At 56.9% G+C, this 21,742-nt stretch overlaps 1 protein-coding gene across 3 annotated transcripts in view; it reads right to left on the bottom strand.

The window, feature by feature from the left end:
- The window catches only part of ADCY3 (adenylate cyclase 3), a 58,034-nt gene extending 36,299 nt beyond the window's left edge, over positions 1-21,735 (bottom strand). For all 3 annotated transcript variants that reach the window (XM_025210725.1, XM_006029245.3, XM_006029246.3), the window contains exons 1-2: positions 20,586-21,735; positions 6,113-6,262 (exon numbers count right to left, since the gene is read on the bottom strand). In XM_025210725.1, coding sequence (XP_025066510.1) covers positions 6,113-6,262; positions 20,586-21,260 — 825 coding nt within the window. In that variant the 5' untranslated portion in view covers positions 21,261-21,735. The remainder of the gene's footprint in view (positions 1-6,112; positions 6,263-20,585) is intronic.
- Between the last annotated feature and the right edge of the window lie 7 nt (positions 21,736-21,742).

The raw sequence follows: 21,742 nt of genomic DNA, 5'->3' as shown, positions 1-21,742 counted from the left end.
CTGTCCTGAGTTGCTGAGCAGTGGCCCCACACTCCCATTTGTTTTCCTCCTGTTCCCTACATACCTAGGACTTTTTGTTGTCCTTGATTCCCATTGCTAATTTTAGTTCAGATGCTGCCTTAGCCTTTCTAATCGGATCCCTATAAGTGCGGGCCGTTGTTGTCTAGTCCTCCTTGGGGCCCACTGTCTGTGCGTCTCTTTCTTCTTTCTCAAGAGGACCACGATTTCTCTGTTTAGCCAAGACGACTTCCCAGCCCTTTGCTCCGCGTGGGAATGGACTTCCTTTGTGCTTCAAGGATCGTGTCCTTAAGGAACGACCGCTCTTACCTTTCACCTTCAGTCCCTGGTCCCGCAGCACTTGCCCTACTAGTGACCCGTGCTTGTTGAAATGTGCATTTCTGAAGTCCAAAACTTCAATCCTGCTATCCGATTTGTCTGCCTTGCGACGGACAGTGAACACGATGGTTTCACGGTCGCTATGGCCCAGGCTGCCCTCTATGTTTAAGCTGGTCACCGGGTCATCTCCTTTGGCCAGGACCAAGTCTAGAAGAGCGTTACCTCCGGTTGGCCCGTGCACCTCCCAAGTCAGGAAAAGCTCTTTGATGCGGGTCAGGAAGCGACGCAACCGACCCGACTTGGCCGAGCGTTTCTCCCAGGAGGTGTCTGGATAATTGCAGACGCCCGTGACGACCGTGTCCCGTGCACTCACGGCCTCTGTCTGTTCTCGGGCGAACTCCAGATCGAGTTCCTCCCCCTGGCCTGGTGGTCTGTAGCACACACCTGCAGCTAGGTCTCTCTCGCCCCTGCAACTTAACCCAGAGGGTTTCAAGCCATTCTTCTTTGGAGCCGATGTTGGCCTCCAAGGAGGAGTACTGCTCCATCACATAGAGAGCAACACCTCCACCTTTCTTCCCTGCTCGGTCCTTTCTGTGCAGGGTGTAACCTCAACCATGTGAGGAGTCCCACCAGGTCTCTGTAATCCCTACTAGATCGTAATGGGGAGTAGGAGGGCTAGCTCCTCCTGCTTGTTGCCCACGCTCCTGGCATTGGTGTACAGGCACCTGAGTCCTCCGACTGAAGCCCTCGTCTTCCTGTCCCGCTGAAGGAGAACTACTCCCTGGCTCCTTGGCTCTCCTAGTGTCCCTGTCTATGGAGCTTTCTTGTATGTCGGCCCCTGGACATGCTCCAGTCAAGTGTTTCCCCATCCCATTAAGTAAACAGCACGTTTTAGTAACTTCCCCATTAAATAAAAAGCACGGCTTTTTTTACATGACACTAATGCGCATTAAAATAGACTAACGTGCGTTGAAGTGCATGTGTAGACGTGCCCTTCAGCACCAAAGGCAGGGCTTGGTGGATCGCTAAGAGGCCTAAGCCCTTTGTTGGCTCTGGGCTTATGTCCTTAAAGCTCCATAAGCTGATGTGAGCTCGTTTCCCAGAGCCGGCTCCCCTTGGCTCGACCCCACCTTCGACAGGACTGTGCCAAGGAAAGCTGAATAATCCTAGACCAGGGAGATCTGGGCAACGAAACTGCTCTTAGGTTTCAGTGGAGATCTTTCCTCAAGTAGGAAATAGCTGGGAACAGTCTTTTTCCCCACCACCCCATGCACAGCGATGGGACGATGGCCTCCGTGGAGTCAGAGATAAAATTCCCCATGAACGCCAATGATCCACCCACGATCGGCACCTTTTGGCTGCAGGATTGTCAGTGTCCACCCTTGGATGCCGTGGCTCAGCCCACGCACATCCTGTGAACAACGGCACGAGCATCCCACGACAGCTACCTACAGCTGGAATTGGGCTGGCCAGCGAAGGAGGGGTGGAAAGGGCGAGTGGGTTTTGGCACAGCACCAAAATCAATCTGTGCTGAATGCGATCTGGGAGGCTTGGTGAGATGGGACAACATGGGATGGACTATTGGGTCTGACCCAGTTCGGCACCGCTAACCTTCTCTGCGCGTGTAGAGAGCGTAGCCCATCCCTCGCCTGCCTCGATGGGCAGGGTGATGCCAAGGGGCCGTGACTAAACGACAGGATGAAACCGAGTGCGAGGAAATCCAGGACGAAGGCCGGTCAGGAAATGACAGCTGTGACAGCCCGTGACTGAGAGAGGCATGGGAATCGGCGTGTTCTCCGGCACACCGCAGCCAGCTGGGACTAAAGGTCTGAGGTCTCAGACGCTCCTCTTGCAAGCGCTTTGATTCAGGGTGCTATTAGGGTGAGGACACAACTGAGGGGACCTCAAATGAGTCTGCAGGGCTGGAGGAAAACAACCGTGCTTTTTACTTAACGCACATTAAAATAGGCTAATGCTCATTAAGCATCACTTAAAAGCATGCTTTTTAGGTAATGCAGAATAAGCCAGGCTAATGTGCATTTTCCTAGTACTTCACAATGGAGAGTCTAGATTTAATGTGCATTAGCTAAAGTGCATTAATGCATGTGTAGACCAGCATGCAGCCCCACCACCCTCTCTGGACTTTGGGGTCTCTAAACTCTCACCCCAAATGCCGCAGCCTGGGGCTGGGGAAGCGAGAGCACGTGGAGCGCATGGAACAAGCCCCTGCAAGGGCTCAACGTTACGACGAGCAACAGCAGAGCTGGTGCCACTGCCGATGCCCGCTCCTCGCACACCTTTCCACATCTAGTTCAGGGTCAAAGTCTGCTGCGGTCGGAGATTTGCCTTTGCCGCCCTCCATGTCTTTAAGGCACTAGAGGAAAAGGACGACGTTTTGCAGGAGAAAGAAATCGTGTCTATCGTAACGAATCTGCAAGCACCCAGGATGCCAGGCTGCCCGCAGTGATCCGATCTGAATGTAATAGCGACAGCAGGGACCAAACTCCTGCTCTGGGCACATGAGTCTTTGCCGCTTGAGCTAAAGGGATTCTCCTTTTGCAGAGGGCAGTATAGGGCCTATGGTACCTCACTGAGCCTTGCAGCAGCAGGCAGCAACTGCACGTGGTATCTAATGCTCCCGTGGCTCACAGGCCACAACATCAGCATCGCGCTTGACTTCTCCTCCAACATCTGGGGGGCTGGACCCGATGATCTCTTGAGGTCCCTTCCAGCCCTACACTTCTGTGAATCTGCTTTGCCTTTTTAAGTTCCCCTGGTCACAGGCAACATCCAAGTGTCTCTAGTGCAACAGGATGCTTCTGAGCCACGCATCAGGGACGACGCGTCTAATCCATATTTCTAAGACCCCAGCCCTGTAGTAGCCAGGGAGCTGATATCATTGCCACCCTCCCCTGAATGAGATATCCATCACCAGGCAGCACACAACGAGCACGCACTTGCTACACGGCCTGGGTCTGGGGACTGAATACAGCCTCTAACACATCGAGGGAGAGCTCGTGATACGTCAGTTCCCGAGGAAGCCTTTAAAGCCAAGAGACAACGGGAAGAGAGGGAGAGTGATGGGGAGCAAAGGCAGAGGGACATGGAAGACGAGATGCAGGGGAAAGGAAGGAAGGAAAGGCCGGTAGCAGAGAGAAGTGGCCGCAAGGCCATGCAGTCTCACCGCTCAGCTCACGTAGCGGTTGCTCAAGTATCCGGACATAGGACACTCGGGTCCAGCTCCAGGCCGACAGGCTTCACACTCCGCTCAGGGAAAAGACACCGGAGATTTGAGAACCCGACGGAGAAAAGGAAGCGAGCGGTGGAGCAGGGAGAGGACACGGTCAGCAGTAACCGCAGGTCCTGCAGGCTGTCTGGGCCCGGTTCAGGGGTGTTTGGTGATGCAGAAGACCAGTTTGTGCCATGACACCTCAAGAGACCAGGTGCCAACACCCAGCCACTGCCGCCTGCATCAGCGCTGGACCCCAGCCCTCTGTGCTCAATTAAAGTGCCCATCCTCCTGAATCCCCCGACTTTTGGGGCTCTGTCCCAGTAACCCTGAAATGGGAGTGTGTCCCCAATCTGGGAAATGGGAGTGTGAAGCATCGGCTGGAGGGCAGAGCTAACCAGCCCAGGTGATCCTGCTTCCCGTTCGGGGACAGCGTGGGCCGGGGTCACAAGCACCCCGCAGCCTCCCTGCACCTGCCAGCACCGGAAGGGGTGTAGACTCTTCCCAGGCTCAGGGGCCTGCCGTGGGCCTCACATTGGTGGAGTATCACCGAGTGTGACCCCAGGCCGATAACTGGGATCAGGGTCCAGACCAGGCAGCTCCTCTCCCGCAGCAGGGAGCATGGCACAAACACCAGGCTGCCGGTGCAGCTTCACACCCAGCCGGTGCCCGGCGGGCACGTGGCTCTGTTGCCATTGGAAGCAAGTGCCAGCAGCGTCTCTCAGAGATAAGAGAGGGAAGCTGGAGAAAGAGGCCGAGATAAGGGGCTAAAATTAGCCGAGTGCCTTATTGGATACAGGTAGGAGGAAGCCGGGCTGTCCGAAGGGCCCCTGGCAGTCACATATGCGCAGGACACGGAGCCACAGAGCCAGTCTCCTCGTCATTCGGTGACGGCAAGAGCAGAATCATCCCTCCCCGAGTCCAGGCTCCTGTTCCCAGCCACACCGGCGATTTGTTGTGCGAACCGCCCTGTGCCTCAGTTTCCCCACCCGTTACACGACGATGCTGACCTCCAGCCCAGGGAGCAGCAGGGTTTGCCGCCACCTGCCAAGCACTCAGGCGTGGGGAAGGGAGTTGGAGAAATGTGAGCTGCTCTAGAGATGTGTGCAATGACACTTGCACGGACCCAGTGAGCTCCTGTCTGCGACACCCGCAGTTCAAGCGTGGGAGCTGCCAGACTGAATCAGACCCACCGGCCGCCTTGTCTGCTGCCAGCAGCCTTGGAGGAAGGCACCGTTAACCCTGCAGTAAGCAGCAATGCAGTACCCATTGCTACGTACTGAGAGATCAGGTTGTGGCCTGAGCACGGGTCAGTCTGAGTCCCTCTCTGAAACCCCGGTTTCCATCTCCTTCCTCCAGCCTTCAGCTGAAGCCACCACTCCCCCGGGAACAGGCTGCCAGAGCCTTTGAAACAGAGCTCCCTTTCTGTCCATGGACTGGGAAACACACCCCGATGTTTGCTATCTGAGCAGCTGATGGTTTTGCAATAGGCTGGAAAAAGCCAGCAGCTGTATCCTCTGTGCATTGCTCCCAGCCCCTCTGCAGCGGCCCAGACATGTGGTCCCCATCACATGGCCTGTGTGTATAATTGCTGATCGCCCAGAGAAGAAGAACAGCTGGCTCTCGGGGAGGCAATGATTTCTGCTTGCAGCCTATGCTGGATTTTCCAGCAGGGTGAGGAGCGGCACAAGGAGGCCTGGTGACTCAAGAGAGATCAGGCAGGGGGTGGGGGAGTGATGGATCCTGACTAAACCAGCCCTTGGCTACGCTGGGATACCAGCTCCTGGTGTGAGGCCTGGGGGTGCTGTTGATTCATGCTGGTGCGAATCAGGTCTGCGCTAGGGCAACAACATAGGGGTCACAGCTAAAGTACCGGGAGAGATGAGGCATTGTCATCATTATCATTGCAATAACACCCTCCCACTCTTGCTTAGCTGGTAGATCGCAAAGCACTTCAGTGTCTTTATCTCCACAAGTGGGGAAGCAAAGGCGGAGAGGCTAAGTGACTTGCCCAAGGTCACCTAGTAGATCGGAGGCAGAGTCGGGAATAATGCGCCAGTCTCCCATGTCCTGAATCCATGCCTTCCTCACTACCTGGCCTGGCCTCCCGAGGACATGGCCACGTTCCCCTAGCTCTGCGTGGATTTATCTCGTAGACTAGAGGGGCTGGGGAGGAGAGAAGGGAAGAGCCCGAGTAGTTCCCTGGATGTCACCCTCGGCACATCTTTTGAAGCAAAAAGACGGTCTCTGCCTTTTAGAGCTTGTGGTCCCGATTCAGACTTCTGCTGATACCCCTCAACCCCCACCCCCAGGCTATTCCAGCCCTGGGGTCCTCGCTGACTGAGCAGGATCTCCCTTTTTGCTCTTCCAGCTCTGGCCTCCCCACTCGCAGCCCTGACAGCACCACATCCACATGCTATAGACCCAGCCCTTGGCCAACATTAAAATCCAGGAGCTAGCGCAAGCTCCCTCTGCTCCTGACAACGACTCCTGAGCTATCGCCTCGCCACGTCTGCCTTTGAGAAACAAGCCGGGCTCTGCTCTTACCTGCTGCTGGCTCTGCTCCTCCAGGTTCAGCTTGACCTCCAAGGACTGCCGTGCTTCCAGAAAGGCTTTGCGGTGCTTGCGGTCGGCCATGTAGTAGGACATGATGCCCACGGTGATGGTGCACAGGTAGATGGCCACATTGGACAGGATCTTTCAGGAGAAAGAGAGAGAGAGTTAGTCATCGGTGAGAGAATGGGGAAAAACAGCTGTCTAGGCAGGCATGATCCTGTTACGGCGCAAGGGGTTGGATAAGATGATCCCCCAAGGTCCTCTGTAGTCCTACACTGCTATGCCTGTGGCTGTCTGCACTGCTCATCCCCCTCAGGTGCTAGACCCGCCATCTCCCACATCATCCCCACCATCCCTGACCAGCTGAATACACACGGGCTTGCCAGACTGAATGAGCCCCCAGTGCCTCGTGCCCAGTGTCTGGCACTTATGGGTGCATCTACACATGCATTAACGCACTTTAGTTAATGCACATTAACAGTGCCTTGTGCCCAGTGTCTGGCACTTATGGGTGCGTCTACACATGCATTAACGCACTTTAGTTAATGCACATTAACAGTGCCTTGTGCCCAGTGTCTGGCACTTATGGGTGCATCTACACATGCATTAACGCACTTTAGTTAATGCATGTTAAATCTAGTACCTCCCTTGTGAGGTACTAGGAAAATGCACCTTATCCCAGCTTAATGTGCATTAGCAAAAGCACGTGGGGCATTTATACACATATTTTTGTTCCAGAAGATCCGCTACTTCGGAGCAGACTCGATTAATCTCGTCTTCTCCGCACACAAGCTGATGCGCATTTCACTGCTTATACAACTTTTCAAAGCGCCCGGCGCTGTGATGCACACATATGTAAAAATGCCCACAGTTTTGAGTGACGCTTTAATGCATATTTGCCTATTTTAATGCACATTAGCAACAGCGCACAGTTTTTAGTGACACTTTAATGAGCATTAAAATAGGCTAGTCCACATTAAAGTGCATGTGTAGATGCGCCGTGTGGGATTGGTTCTGAAACACCGGGCCCAGTTCTGGGCTCTGGGCTCCCAGGAAACTGCCGAAAAACTGGCGAGGTTTCAGAGAAGAGCCACGAGAGTGACTGAGGGACCGGAGCCAGATTGGAGCCCAGGTGCTGAGTTGGCCCCAGTCTATAAACACCTCCATGGGGACCCAAATGCTGGTGATGGGCTGATGGAGCCGGCAAACATTGCAGGGGGGTTGGACCCAATAATCTGGAAGGTCCCTTCCAGCCCCTAAAAAGCTATGAAACTATGAAACCAGGTGCAAGGGCCAGGAGCTTGAAGCCAGACCAGCTCGGGCTAGACAGAAGGCGAGGACGGTTAGTGGCAATGTCATTGCCAGGCCTGAGCTGGATCCAGTCATGGGCCATTTTTAAGGCAAGATGGCGGGGGAGAGAGGCTCTAGTCCACACCAGAATAACTTCAGGGACGTCCAGAGGGCCTGTGGGATACAGGGAGGAAGATGAGGTGGCTACAGGGGACCTGTCCTGGCCTGAATTGGATGTTGTGGAGCCCTGCTGCTTGGTTCAGCTCTATAAGAAATCCAGAGGATCCCACCTGGAGCCATCCCATGTCTCAAAGCATCACAGAGAGGGGGTGACAGATCGGAGATCCTCCGACACCAGCGCTGCTGGGGGAACCAGAGGAGACACACAAAGGACCAGGATGCTCAGATGCCAGAGCCTGTGGAGAGGGCTGGAGGCTCAGCACCCCACGGGCTTACTAAAGTACCATGGGCAGGGAGCAGCGTGAACTCTCTTGCAAAAACAGCGGGACACAGCTCTGGCGATGTCTCTCGCCCACCCATCTAGCCCAGCGCCCCGCTCCAGGCAGGAGCAGCCCAGACTACCCCATCCCAGCCAAGTGTCCGTCCAACCTGCTCTTGAAAGCTGCCAAGGATGGAGATGCCACTGCTTCTCTAGGTGCCCGTCCCCATGCCTGACCACCCTCCGCGTCAGAAAGTTCATCTCCAACCTCAGTCTCCCCTGCTGCAGCTTGAGGCCACTGCTCCTCGTCCTGGGCTTTCGGTAAGAGTAGACCTGCGGTGTGCGCCTGCCTTGTGCCGACAAGCTCCAGGCCTGGAGCAGGAGCCCCTCGCATGAGGTCCTGCTGCTCTCGCGCCTCTCCCCGGCTGCCAGACAAACACCCTCCTCCTTCGCAGCAGGGGTGGCCAACCTACAGCACAGAGCACAGGGCAGGGAGCAGAAAGCAGAGCAGGAGACCAAGTAGGGGAACTCTCTAAAGAAGGACCAGATACCCGCAGCTGACATGGCATCTCCCCACGGGCTCCCCTTGATCTACAGAAACCTCCAGCCCGATTGCCCCTCGCTTCGGGTGCAGTCGTTCGCTCTGCCGGGGAGATCCTGTCTCAGCGGATCAGCTTTGGCTGCCCGACTCGCCGGCCCTTTGCAACCCAGACCCCTTGGAGGCATCCACGACCCCCAGCCGCTTTAGAAGACCTTGGCCGCTCTTCATGCCGAGAGCAGGAGAAAGTTGTTTCTAGCACGCACGCCAAGTAGCGGCGCTCGCTGTTTTTCGTGCGGCCTCGCGGCCCTCCCGGCTGCCCTTGGGGAGCAGAAGTTTAACTTCTCGTCATTAAAACTTGTTTAGGTGTTTTGGAAAAAGTCGGCAGGTTCTCCAGTCTCCGGGGTCCTGCACAGGCCCCCGGGGAAAGGCGCTTCTTCACGATCACACGCCGCGGAGCTGACAGCGCCGAGCATGGCGACAAGGGGCCAGCACTGGAGCGGGTGTAAGCAAGTCCACGGAAAGAAAGGCGTTGCACCCGTTTTACACCTCTGCTCTCTCTGTACGGCCGCACGCCTGGACAGTGCGGGCTCTCTTATGCAGCGGGGGCTCTCCCTGCTGCAAGCCATTGGGCTACAAGGTGCAAGGGGCCATACTTTGTGGGGCATCATGTGCAGTTACGACTATCCAGAGAGACATAATAGAGCCTCCTGAGCATGTGCAGGTGGGAATAGGATCTACAGGCCTCTTGCATAGCAGCATTTGGATGCAGAAGCAGCGCTGAGATGCCTTTAGGAGAAACAGGATTTGGCCCATAGACCTTATTTCAGACCACAGGAGGGGACAGCATCTCCCAGGCCATCGAGTCCAGTGTCCTGCATTCACAGGCACCCATCTACCCATTGCTGTCCCTCCTAAGTCAGGGCTTTGCACTTGTCCTTGTTGAGCCTCATGATACTCTTTTAGCCCAATCCTCCAATTTGTCTAGGTCACTGAACCCTAGCCCGATCCTCCAGTGAATCTACTCCTCCGCCCAGCTTGGTGCCACCTGCAAACTTGCTTGGTATCATTTGCAAACTGTGAATGCGTGGGCTGGCATGGCTCACTGCTCTCGGGACTGATTCCCACGTGGAAAATGATTTTCAAATGGCCCCTCCTTATTGCCTGGGGCGCCCTGCATGGGTATGGTTTTAGGAGCACAGGGCTGGAAGGGGTCTCCCTGGTCACTGAGTCCAGCCTGCTGCGATTGCAGGTGACCACACAACAAAGCCTCTATCCATGAGAACTGCCCACTCTCACCCCTCCTGGACACCACGGGCACAAGACGCCAGATGACGATAAAACTCTCTAAGGAAGGGAGCCACAGAGACCAAACACCACCTTTCTCCTTGCCTGCTTTCCTTCCCTGCACCCTGCAGCAAAGCCTGCACCCTGCAGCTGCAGGGGCGGGAGCTGGCATCAGGTCCTCCTGGGGCATCAACCAGCTCATGGCCCAAGGGGCAAATACGCCGAAGGAGGCCACACCAAAGAAGGGCTTCATTTGAAGACAACAGGCATTGCTTTGGCTTCAAGTTGACTCGGTCTTACTAAGGTGAGGTGGGGGCATATCAGCTAACGAATGCGTGCCAGCGCTCATGCCGGAAAATGCAAGCAGGCGTCTGCATACATGCCGCTCAGCAAAGCCTGGCATAACCTGCAGACGCTTGACAGAGGGCAATGATGCATAGGAAGCCAAGAACCCAGCTGGACTCTCCAAACCCAGGGGAGGCTGGTCGGGTTTGCAGGCTGTGACGATGAAAAGGATCTCTGCACGGCTAAGTAGAGTGTGTTCGACACGGGGATGCCACAAACACCGGGCAGCGCCAAGGCCGTGCATGTGCCAAGCCCAGCTGCACTTGAGTAATCAGAGGAGGACCCCCAACTCATGATCTCTTGTGGGAATGATGCAAGGTATCTTGCCACTGTGTCAAAAACGGTTCCTGACACGAGGTTGAGTGAGATACTAGTGAGAAGGCTCCCAACACCTCATCTCCTGCACTTTGAACCTTTCCTTGGGGTTGTCCCTGAGCATTTTTTACAGCTCTCTTCCCCCTGTTCGCGGCCTAAGCCCAGCTGCCCTGTGCGACCCAAAAAGCCGTCCCTAAAATCATAGAAAACGGGGGTTGGACGGGACCTCAGGAAGTCCCAGTTTTATTAAAAACCATCGGGACTAGGGGAGGACCCCTGCATGCAGTCACACATGTCGCAGAGAGCCAAGAGGAAGACGACGGAGCCATTCAGAAATTCCCTTCTCCTTCAGCTGCCCCCAACACTTGACCCCTTATCCCTCCTACTCCACAGGCAACCTCAGTCCTCTTACGGCCCCCCCGGTCTCCCAGGCATAGGGATATGGAGTGCGGTAGGGCACTTCGGTCCCGCTCCTCACATACAGGTGCCCTGCAGCCAAACTGAATGGGGATTTGTCCAGTCAGGCTAACAGCAGCCGGAGAACAGGGCTAGGAGCACCGGTGTCCCAATCCCAGCTCTGACACAGGCTCTCTCCATGGCCTTGGGAGAGTCACCTGACTGCTCCATGCCTCAGTTTCTCCCCCCACAACAGGGCGGTGCAGGACAGGTTACTTGCCTCCCTTCCGGGGAGCTTAGCGTTGTGAGGATGAGTGAGTCCATGTTTACAAAGCACCGGAGAAATGCGGAGTATTATTAGGTGCCTTTAGCAACGGTGCACAGTCCCGGGGGACTCGAACACCAGTGGCCAATTAGTGCAGTGAGCGGAGGTACACGTGCTCCTTCCGCCGCTCCTCCGCTCAGCATCCCGCCACGCGCCTGGACGGTGCGGGCGCTCCTGTGCAGCCGACGTCTCTCCCTCCAGAGCCCCTTCCAGGCTGTGCAGGGGGGTGAGCAAAGCATGCCGTGCAAGGCTGGAGGCAGGGCAGGCTCCTCCCCAGCACCGGGGAATAAGGGGGACAGACGGCTGTGGATGGAGAACACAGGGTGCCTAAAGCTCCTAGGTCCAGCAACGCCACCAACCGCTCTGAAAAGAGCCTCAGTCCTTTTCAGACCCCTCTGCCTGCCACAACGACAAAGGCAAACCCAAGAAGGTTCGACCCCAGCTCCACCCTGGGCACGACCCTCTCCCACCCAAAGTGCCCAGGTCTGAACAAGACCCTGTCCCCCAGGCCTGGAGGCTAAGGTACAGACATCAAGGGTCCCTGCTCTCACTCCTGGATGAGGATTTAACCCCAGATGGGTCCAGGGTCAACCCCACGAGCATCAACCCCTTTGTTTAGACAAGGTGCCATCCTGGTCCCATGACTTCACATTTCTGGTACTGGCCCTCCCAGCACCCCTAGGTGCTACAACAGCGATGGGTCTTCCTCTGGTGGGTTACGCAGGTGATGAACAGTGCCTAGAAGGTTGTGTAAAACCTTTATATAGATATATAAAAAACCTTTATATAGATAGATAGATAGATAGATAGATAGATGGTTGGGTCGGAAGGGACCTGAGCAGATCATCAAGTCCAACCCCCTGACATATATACACACACACCTTCTAGACAGTTCATTACCTCCTTAACCCATATCTTTTATAACATATATATGGTTACCTCCATAACCCATGTCTTTTTTATATATATATATATAAGACACATATTTTTACCAAAAAAAAAATGACAAGTGAAAGCACTGGAATGGTGATGAGAGCGCGGTGCAACTCTGTAATGGGATGAAAATAAGTTTAACTGTCCAAGCGTGTTTTGGTTAATCAAGTGAACCACAGCGGGAACTTAATGGGTTGTTAGAGGTACAGGTTTATATCTAGACAGACCGATTGATTGATATAGAGATAGATCTATATATAGATGGATAGAAATAAATAATATTTTTGCCAAAAAAAAATGTTGCTTATCCTCGTTTTACACAGGGGAAACTGAGGCAGCGAGCGTTTCGATGCCGGACCCAAGGTCACGCTGGAGGTCTGTGGCAGAGGAAGGAATCAAACAGAGCTCCCAGGTCCCTGACCCATTGCCCGGTCCCTTCCTCTCCGCACAGTCCCACGTCCCAGCTCCAAAGCCAGGCTGACCGCGCTGCGACGCGGGATTGCCAAGCGTCAGGATGCCAACAGTAGCATTACCGCTATAGCACGGAGAGGCCTTGTTTGCCAGGGGCTGTACAGACCCAGCCAGGGCAAAGGGGATGGGAACGAGGACCGGAGCATCCTCCTGGACTGGCTTGTCTCCAGCAAGGTGGCTTCCCTGGCAGGCAAGGGGGAAGTTCCCCTGCAAGGGAAACCTGGGAGACCCCTGAGGAAGAGCAAAGAAAATGCTGGAGGCTGGGAGGAAGGGCAAAAATGCTCTTTGCTATTTTTAAGCAACTTCCCCAGGTTGTCATGACGACTAACTGCTCTAACGAGGCTGTCTGGGCCCAGGAGGGCACCCCGGCCAGCCGCGGGGCTGCTCAAACCCACCTCGCTGCAAGCCTTCGTGGTGAAAAAAAGCTGAATCTCAGCCCTGGGAGAGGCAGAGGAAGAGAGAAAGCAGCATCGCCCTTTGAAAGTCACTGCAGCCCATCTCCGTTCCTCCCTCCCCGTACCGGTCTCAGCTTCGGGGCTCCTGCCTTGTCCCCGCACGACACCGCTATGGGGTTTATGGCACTTGGAAAGACTGAAGCCAAGAAGGAGACTTCTTGGCCTAAGTCTTTCCAACAGGCATAAACCCCAGTAGCTCAGGGGACCGTTTTCATCACCACCTACAAAGAAGAGGAAAAGGCAAAGGGGTGGACGCAGCTGGGCCAGCGCTCCAGAGGGCGGCTTGGGGCTTTTTTGGAAGGTCCCTCTGCGAAGGGAAAAGCCTCCCCAGACAAAGCCGAGACTCGAACCAAAGGCCACATCCAAACCTGCCTACTAGGTGCCTAAATGGGATCCAAGCCACCCTGCATGAGTTCCTGGACATCTATTCATGCAAAAAGGGCAGGCGGGTCGTCCCCCTCCTCGCTGCTTCTTGTTGCTCAGTCTTAAAGCTAAGAGGAGAGTGTGTTACCCTGCTTCTGCAGGGACTCGGGCAGGGTGGAACGGGCACCTAAATTCACACGGGCCTTTCATGGGTGGACTATAGGCCAGCTCCCAAGGGCCCAGAAGAGCCGTCTGCAGCATCTTTGGGACACCCCTCACGATCGTGCCTGAGAGGCGGCGTTTGGAGCCTTCCTGCTGGACTCTGGATTCGATTCTTGTCACCAGGACCACACCGAGCCCCTCGTCGGTGCAATCGCTTCTTCCACCGGCTACCGATCCGGGCTGGATGCAAACCGAGGGCCAAGAAGCAGAGGGTGCTGCAGCCCTGCGGATACCTCCCAGCTCACATCTGCAGCAGAGAGGCTCCTGCAGAGATTCAGCATCATTTGATCCACGAGCCTGGATAAAAGAGAGAGAACTACAGCCCACTCTGTGCACACCTGGCGAGAAGCCAGCAGTCACCACCGCCAAGCTGCTGGGGGACATGCACACCCATGCAATGCTGGCAGCTGCGTACAGCTCTGCTCGGCTGCCAGAGCCCAAAGCCCCAGCTGCTGCCGGGACTGCGGGAGCCGGCTGAAGTGCAGGACCGTCTACCCGTGCCTTCTGCCAGCTGTGGGGTGGTGGCAGAGGCCTCCCTCCACTCAGCCAAGGAGGGTCCTGCCCCTGCAGAGAAGCATTGAGAAGGGACTTAGCTGTAGCACTGCTCCACCTTGTAGCATCAAGGCATCCCTAGATAGACTCGAGGCACCCCTTGGAAGATGCCAACTCTTTTCCCCCCCTTTTTTTTTTGCCTACAGAAAAATAATAGAGCAGTTTTTCTCTTGCCAAGAGCTCTGAAAGGCTGTCACTGGATTTCTTTTTTTGGAACCTCTGGGCTTCATCTTGTGATTCACGTTTGCACGCCTAACGCTGTGCTGCCCGGTGGAGAATCACTGGTGTAAGGGGAAGCAGGGCAGCTCCAGGCAGGGTGGGAGTGGGAAGAGGTGGGGAGCCCATCACATTGGGGGAGTGAGGGATACAGTCCCCACGCAGTGCAGGGAGAGGTTTTGCAGCTGGGAAGCCAACAGCGTTCGCACCCCTTGAATCCAGTCTGAGCCCTGATGTCCCCCGGCCCCTGGCTCTGGTGGCAGACAAATCCCCACAGGGGCTGCCCAGCGTTTCAGTTGCCTACTGCTAAATGCAAACAGGCATCCAGGCCCAGGGGCCAGGGTCTCAGCGGGTGTAAGCTCACCTCCTCTATGGAGCCAAGCTGCTTTAATGCACCCAAGGAACCAGCCCAGCACCTCGAGCAAGTCGAGGGTCTGTCTACTGCGCCACGGTGCGAGACCGGGGTCTGTGATATCCCCCAAAGCATCAGACAGGGGTTTTCCCTGCCTCTCCCAGGCCTGCTAACCTGGCTCCCCTGATCCATGTCTGGATATGCGGCCATCAGGAAGGTGCATGGCTCTGTGGGATGTGGAGGGCCAAGGCAATAGGAGCAACCAGGAGGGAAATGCTGGGTACCCCAGAGAGCACCGGGCATGGTAGCAATGCAGCTCAAGCATCTCAGCACAGGCCCGACCTGGACGCCTGCTGAAGCCCCCTGGCCCCCTGCTGAGGCCCCCCTCCGCTCAGCCCTGCCATCACTGGGAACACAGCCCACTCAGGCTGTGGCATCCAGATGTGCTGCCGGCTATAGGAACCGGTGCGACTTCACCAACACACGTCTGACTGGCTCTCGGGAGCAGGGAATTAGGATGTGATTTCTGGGGAGCTATCAAACAAGGACACGCGGGCAAGCGGGGGAAAAGTGAAACCCCAGCCGGGGAACTGGGACCCCAACTCACAAAGCGCCACGACCCCATCTGGAGCAGCCTGGAGGCCGCGGTACACCAGGCTGGTTGCTGGGCAACCCGAACCAAGCGACAGCCTGGCAGCCAGGCTACTCTCTGGGCATCGGCTGTTGCTGGCATGAAGGCTTGGTCGGGGACAGACTGTCTCTAAATCACACCAGTGGCACCGAGGGCCCGGATCTGAGGACGATCCAACCTTTGCTTTATAAAGAGAAGATCCGTGGCAGCCTGCACCCGAAAGGCACCGATGGGAAACGTGCCTTGCACAGAGGGAACGGAGGCTGTTTGGAGGCCAGCGCAAAAAATCCACGTGATACAGGCAACCGTGGGCTACGAATTCCCCTCCCCTGGGTGAGAGCCCGGCTCCCGCAGCTCCCGAAAGGCCACGTGGAGATCTGCCTTAGCTACTGCTAGCACGAGGGCATTTATCCTCATCACTGGGCCTGGTTATTGGTGGTGATGACGATACATACAGAGGAAGGAGACTGGTCCAGGCATGAAAAACAGCAATGAAAAAGGCAGGCGGGCATCTGCCAATATTATAGGGTTGTTACAGACCAAGCCCTGGGGCTGAGGGCTGAGTCTCCAACCCTGCACCTCCTCTTTGCCCCGAAGTTTCCAAGCACCAAAGCTCTTACAAGCTGCGACTCACATTGCCACATTCCCCCCCGACTTCTACTTCATTCCCTGGGGATGCCCCCGGACCGCCCGAGCCGGTGAGCACGAAGCTAGCACAAAGGAGACCTTCTTTGCTGTGCAATTGCCCAGCACATCGTGAGCAGTTCCTGAGGACACACTGAACAGCTGACCTGGAGCAGGGGGTTGTTCTGAAGCTTGTTTTTTTGTCCTGAAAATCCCGAGCCGGTCATGGGCATGCTCTGTGGCTAAGGGAGACGGGGAGGGCTGGAGCAGAGGAGACCCCGCTGCACTGATGGGGTTTCCCATGGTTGCCTGTGATTGCAGGTGCCCGGTTTCTGTAAGCCAGAGGCTCCATGCTGATGCCTGCTTGCTCGCCCACGTACCCCCGCTGCAGAAGTTGCCCCTTACGCTCGCTGCCGATTGCCTTCACCACCGACTCCTGCAAAGGATGAATTCAGTGGCGAGGCATTGGCTGCAGTAAGGGGGAGCATGAGAGAGCAGGGAGTGCTGGGGCAAACTGCATCACGGTGGAAACCTGGGGCACCCTGTCTATGTTGGCACCCAGAGCTGATGCCCCATCACCCCTCATCCCAGCTACACGAGAGACGCAGCGATCGGCCAACTAGCACACAACAAGCCCGCGGGGGATCGGGGAATCCTGCTCTCCAGCTGATGCCCAAACCCACGAGCACCTTTGCTCATCAGCACCTGAACTCCGACCCGTTCGAGACCTTCCTCCTTAGCCGCCTCGCCTGGATTACAACTGCTCAAGTGACAACCTTCAGGACCGCCTATTAATAGCACCCCCCCGGCAGGAGCCATACAAACGTCTATAATAATCAAGCATACGATGTTTATTTCTGGACATAATGTTCCTCTTCCCGGGCGTGCGGAGACTCAGGCATGCCGCGTTGCCTAGGTTTTCCTGGCCCTGTACTCTCTGTACCGCGGAAATGATTAACAAGAGAGCTGAAAGGCTGATGCCGGGGCAGGGACTTCGGTGTCGCCGGGCGACACGTAACACAGCGGCTCCGTCCCTGGGGCGCCGAGCGGAGCCACGTGGGGAAATATTATGGTGGCCTTCCCTTATACTCGGGCTTTGCTTCGTATCCAGCCTGCAATATCCAAGCAGCCCATGCAAACAGTGGTACAATCACCTACCCTGGCAATCTTCAGAAAGCGTCTTGACGCCCACCTTGCTGGGATCGTCTGGCCCCAGCGGTCTGTCCTGCACAAGTGCAGGGGGCTGGACCCGATGATCTGTAACGTCCCTTTCAGCCCCTAACAATGATGAAACCTCGAGCGCAGGGGTGGACGCTCTAGTGTCACATTTTGCATCGGGGCAGTATGAATGACTCAGGTGCAAAGAGCGGCTTCATCTGTCTGCAGGAGGGGTTTGCATTGCACAGCAGTGACCAGCTGCACCTGGTAACTGGGGCGAGACATGGCCTTGCCCTCTTTTACTTGGCTTTTCTTCCAAGAGCAAGAAAGCAATGGAGGGCACAACTCGGGTGGGCCCAAAATATCACCTTTTATATGCCGAGAGTCCTCGATGGGGAGAAACAGGATGACGGCTGCTGTGCCCCGCTATCAGCCCTGGGATGGTCATGCCAATAAGGGGACCATGGTTATGAAATCTCTACGGGACTCCCCGTGCGGAAGAGGGCTCAGGGCACCTTTGTGGTTCAGAGACGGGTCCTGAGACTCCCTCTCTGGGCAGAAACCCCCTGCCATGCAAAGTGACAGCACGCCCCCGTCTATGCCCCACGCAACCCAGACTAGACCCCCGATGCAGACACGCTCTGCTCTCACCGGCGGTCATGCATCCGGGGCCAAATGAAGCGGCGTTCACTGAGCCGAGACAAGAGGCTGCCTGCCGGGGGGACAGAGAAAAAAGTCCTTAGCAAGATGATTTTCTAGCGAACGGCACGCTCTCAGACCTCTTGCGGCAGGACCCCAGCAGCCTCCACCACACGTGGACACAAACTAGAGATAAAAGCCAGAGGTGCAGGGAAGCGGAGGAGGGAAGGGCTTCCTGCCAGCGGGGCAGGAAAGAAATCAGCCCATCCTACAGTCTGCTGGAAACAGACGGACGGTTCCTGCCAAGAAGCAAAGCCGGAACAGGGCATGCGATGCCCGGAAGAAAGGAGACGAGTGTGGAAACAAGCCGCCCCGCGTGTGCCAGGTCTGACACGGTAGAGCAGAGGCCGCATACAGGTCATGGGATCCAGGTTTGCACCGGAAGATGAGCTTATCACTAAGCTTAGGGATTCAGAGATCTGGTTTCGGGTCCTAGCTCTGCCACTGGCTCCCTGTATGACCTTGGGCGAGTCACTGAGCCCCAATTCCACATCTGTAAGGTGTGGGGTGACAAGCCTTCCTTTGTCTGCATTTCCTATTTAGACCAGGGGTCTCAAACCGATGGCCTGCAGGCCAGATTCAGACGCTACCGAGGAGCGAGGGGAGCCTATTTTGAAGGCATTCTTTCTTTAATTGCTTAAAGGAGCCACTTGTAGATCCGAAGTGACCCAAGTCCTGGGGGCTTGATTTCTGTCCCTGGCAGATAAACGCACCATCAAGCCAGGCACATTTTTCTGCCTGCCTAAACGATGTCCCCGAGAAGTATGGAAATACTTGGCTCAGTTTAGCTCCCTGAGCTCAGCTCCGTGAACTACTCTCCCTACCACGGCTGGGAAAGCCAAGCCCCGGCCCGGACACTGGATACACCGGTGTGCTCATTGAGTCGCTTGTAAGAGCGACTGACACGGTTGTCAGAAAAACACGTCCGCACTGTTTTGGTCCAGCGCGGCCGTTGGTTCAGGCTTGCCAGGTGCAGAGTGCCGTTAGCAGGAAGGGATCCGGCCAAACGGGGGTGCGAAGGATACAGGAGCATGGCTGCACTAATGAACAGTAGGAGAACAGCGAGGGCAAAACACCTAAAGCGTCCAAGGGAAACTCACCTCCCGAGGTATGAACTTGGGAGTGAATTCACCTTGTTTTAAACATCTCGCAGTCCGTAGCCCACCTGCTCAGCGCAGCGCAGCGCTTGCCTGACAAAACACCTGATGCTCTCTCCTGTGTCTGCCTCTCGACAGCTCTCGTGTAGCTCGTCAGGCACGTAAAAAAAATAAATCCTTGATTGAGCAGCCGGAGGAGGAATTGTCATGCGTTATTTCTTTGAAACGTTTCCAGGCATGCATCCTCGCTCTCACCTGCTCGCGCCCTCCCTATGCTCTTCCCGAGTCAATCGCACAATCTCCTTGATCTCGCACGGACAGGACCCCCCCGCCCCGTATCTTTGGGCACACGGAGGGAAGAGCTGTGCTAAAAAAAGGGGGAGGGAGCACCTCAGAAGCAATTTGCAAGGATATGCTCCCTTGCAAACAGCAGGGCCCATTCAAGCACGGGCAGACCCCCCGGAGAAGGGAAGCAGGGCAGAGAACCGAAGCCCAGACCCTAAAGCCAGACACATGGAGTGTGTAAGCAATGACACACTCATTGACGGAGGAGGAAGGCTGTGCCGGGGGTGACGTCACAGGCAGTCATCACACTTTGAACCGGGATGGCTGCAGCGCGGTTATGGCCAGGGCTGGGAGAGTTCGGGGGGGGTGAGCCTGACCCTGCCACCGACTCACTCGGTGGCCATGGGGCACTCACACCACTCGCCCATCGGGAGAGGGTGGAGAATGCGACTCACGCCCAGCCTGGCCTTCCCAAGCAAGAGGCAAAGTCATACCCCTGCGGCCCCCCGTCCACCCATCCTCATTCACCCTATCACACCGGCGGGCAGGATCTGGCCCTCCAAGGCCACGAAAAGCCCAACACAAAGCATCGCACGGAGGAAGCCATCTGCAGCGAGCCGCAACACCCAGGTCACAGATCCTACGAGGCCCCGCGCGCCGTGTTGCCGCGTGCCAGCACCTGGTTTCTTCCCTACAAAGCAACTCCTAGCGCCCACAAGCACCGCGCGCTCCCAGAAGGCTGCCTGCGGGCACTGCTTTCCCAGCCCCGAGTGAATTCGGAGACTTCAGGTTCCCAAGCCAAGCCGAGCCCCTTGGAAAGCAGCCAGATGGCGGGGGCTCTGAGCTTGCTGAAAAGTTGATCCCTCCAAGACCTCCCAAGCTGGGCCCTGAAAACCAGGGGTGGGTTTTGAAGACGCGGGCTGCATGACTAGCGGCAGCAGCCCCGCAAGGGGCTACCGGGTGAGGAATGCTGCGTGCGGGGGTGACGAGGCCTGGGTTCGTCTTTATATTTTTTCCCTGCGCTGATTTAAGGCCGCAAGCAGCTGTTCGCCAAGCCAAGACGGCGCGGTCCTCAGCTGCGCGCCCGCAGCCTTTCTGATAAAGGCCCTTCCGAACAGCTGGGGCAGGGATGAACACAAAGGAGGCAGAGGCCGGGGAGACGCCGTGCAACCCTGGGCGGGTCGCTCCCTTCCCTGTTGCCTCAGTCTCCCCTCCTGTAAAATGGGGGCGGTGATGCCACCCTGTTTTGTGACGTGCAAACACAAAGGCTGCACTGAAGTGCCCATCCCTGGCAGGTCCAGATCATGGCAGCTTAATGCATACAGCCTAGCGGGGGGGGGGGGGGGAAGACGGGCAAAAGGGAACCCCCCACCAGAGTTTAGCAGCTGCATGGTGCTATCATCGGGACGGCCGTGAACCCACTGAGCCCAGATCATAGAAACACAGAAAACAAGCCCCGAGCCGCCCTTACCTGCCGGAGCAAGGCCCCTCCGTCGAGGGAGTCCTGCTGCTGCTGGGCGATGGTGACCCCGAGCACCAGGGTGTGGATGCCGCAGGCCACGGCGCTGATGAGGACGATGGGCGTGAGGCTGAGGGGCAAGGTGATGAAGAAGGAGAAGACGAAGAAGGCCTGCCAGCCCACCGTGTCGCTGGCCTCGTGGAAGCGGGCGAAGTTGAGGCCCAGGTAGCAGAAGATCTGGGCCACGATGAGGAGCCAGAGGACGTAGGGCATGAACTTGCGGGAGACGCGGTCCGGCAAGAGCCGGTACCTGCAGAGGACGAAGAGCAAGACCTGCAGAGCCAGGCCCACCGAGGCCACGAGCGTGGGGGCCAGCTTGTCCGGGGAGTAGACCACGGCGCACATGACGATGACGTAGCAGTCGAAGAGGGCCGCGAAGACCACCAGCACCAGGAGGGTCTCGTGGCGCTGCCGGCGGAAGTAGGTCTGGTAGAGGTTCTCCAGGGACTCGGGGGCGAAGGTGAGGCGCATGAAGCGTGGCAGGCACAGGCAGGAGCCCGAGCTCCTCACCGTCACCTCGTGGGTCCGGCCCACCCCGTGCTCGGGGTCGGAGGGCAGGCTGACCGAGTAGTCCGCCGAGTACTCTGCCGAGTACTCGGGCTCGGAGAAGGCCCTGTTCCTGGGCATCCTGGCCGCTCGTCCCAGCCAACCCGCGGAGAACTGGCACGGCCGCCGGTTAGGGCAACGAGGCTCCGGCGCCCATCTACCTCCCGGCAGCCTTCAGGCGAGCGGGCGCTGGCCACGGCATCCGTCTGCCCCAGCTCAGCCTGCCAGTGGGCCCGTGGCGGTAGCAGAACGGGCGCGTCCTCTGCTTCCCGCGGCGTCCCTCCGCTCTGCCCTGCTCAAAACACAACGTCAAGACAAGCGAGCCCAAAAGGAGGGATCTGGCCGGGGTCCAGGCGGGATCACGAGCTCAGCTCCCTGCCGGCGTTCGGGGACGATCTGGAGGATCCAGCTGCGTGCCTGGACAGCTCGCGGGCCCCTTCCCGGAGTTCGGGGCGACTCCCCCGCCCTCTTCCTCTCCCCGATTTCCTCCGGACGAGCGGTCCCCACCTGCGCAGCGTTCCCCGGCGCCCGAATCGCCCGCCGAGGAAGGATTCGACGGCCAA

The sequence above is a fragment of the Alligator sinensis genome, unplaced genomic scaffold, assembly GCF_000455745.1.
Source record: "Alligator sinensis unplaced genomic scaffold, ASM45574v1 scaffold637_1, whole genome shotgun sequence".
NCBI classification, from domain to species: domain Eukaryota; kingdom Metazoa; phylum Chordata; order Crocodylia; family Alligatoridae; genus Alligator; species Alligator sinensis.
The sequence above is the reverse complement of the archived record's forward strand: the minus strand, read 5'-3'. Positions and strand labels throughout refer to the sequence as shown.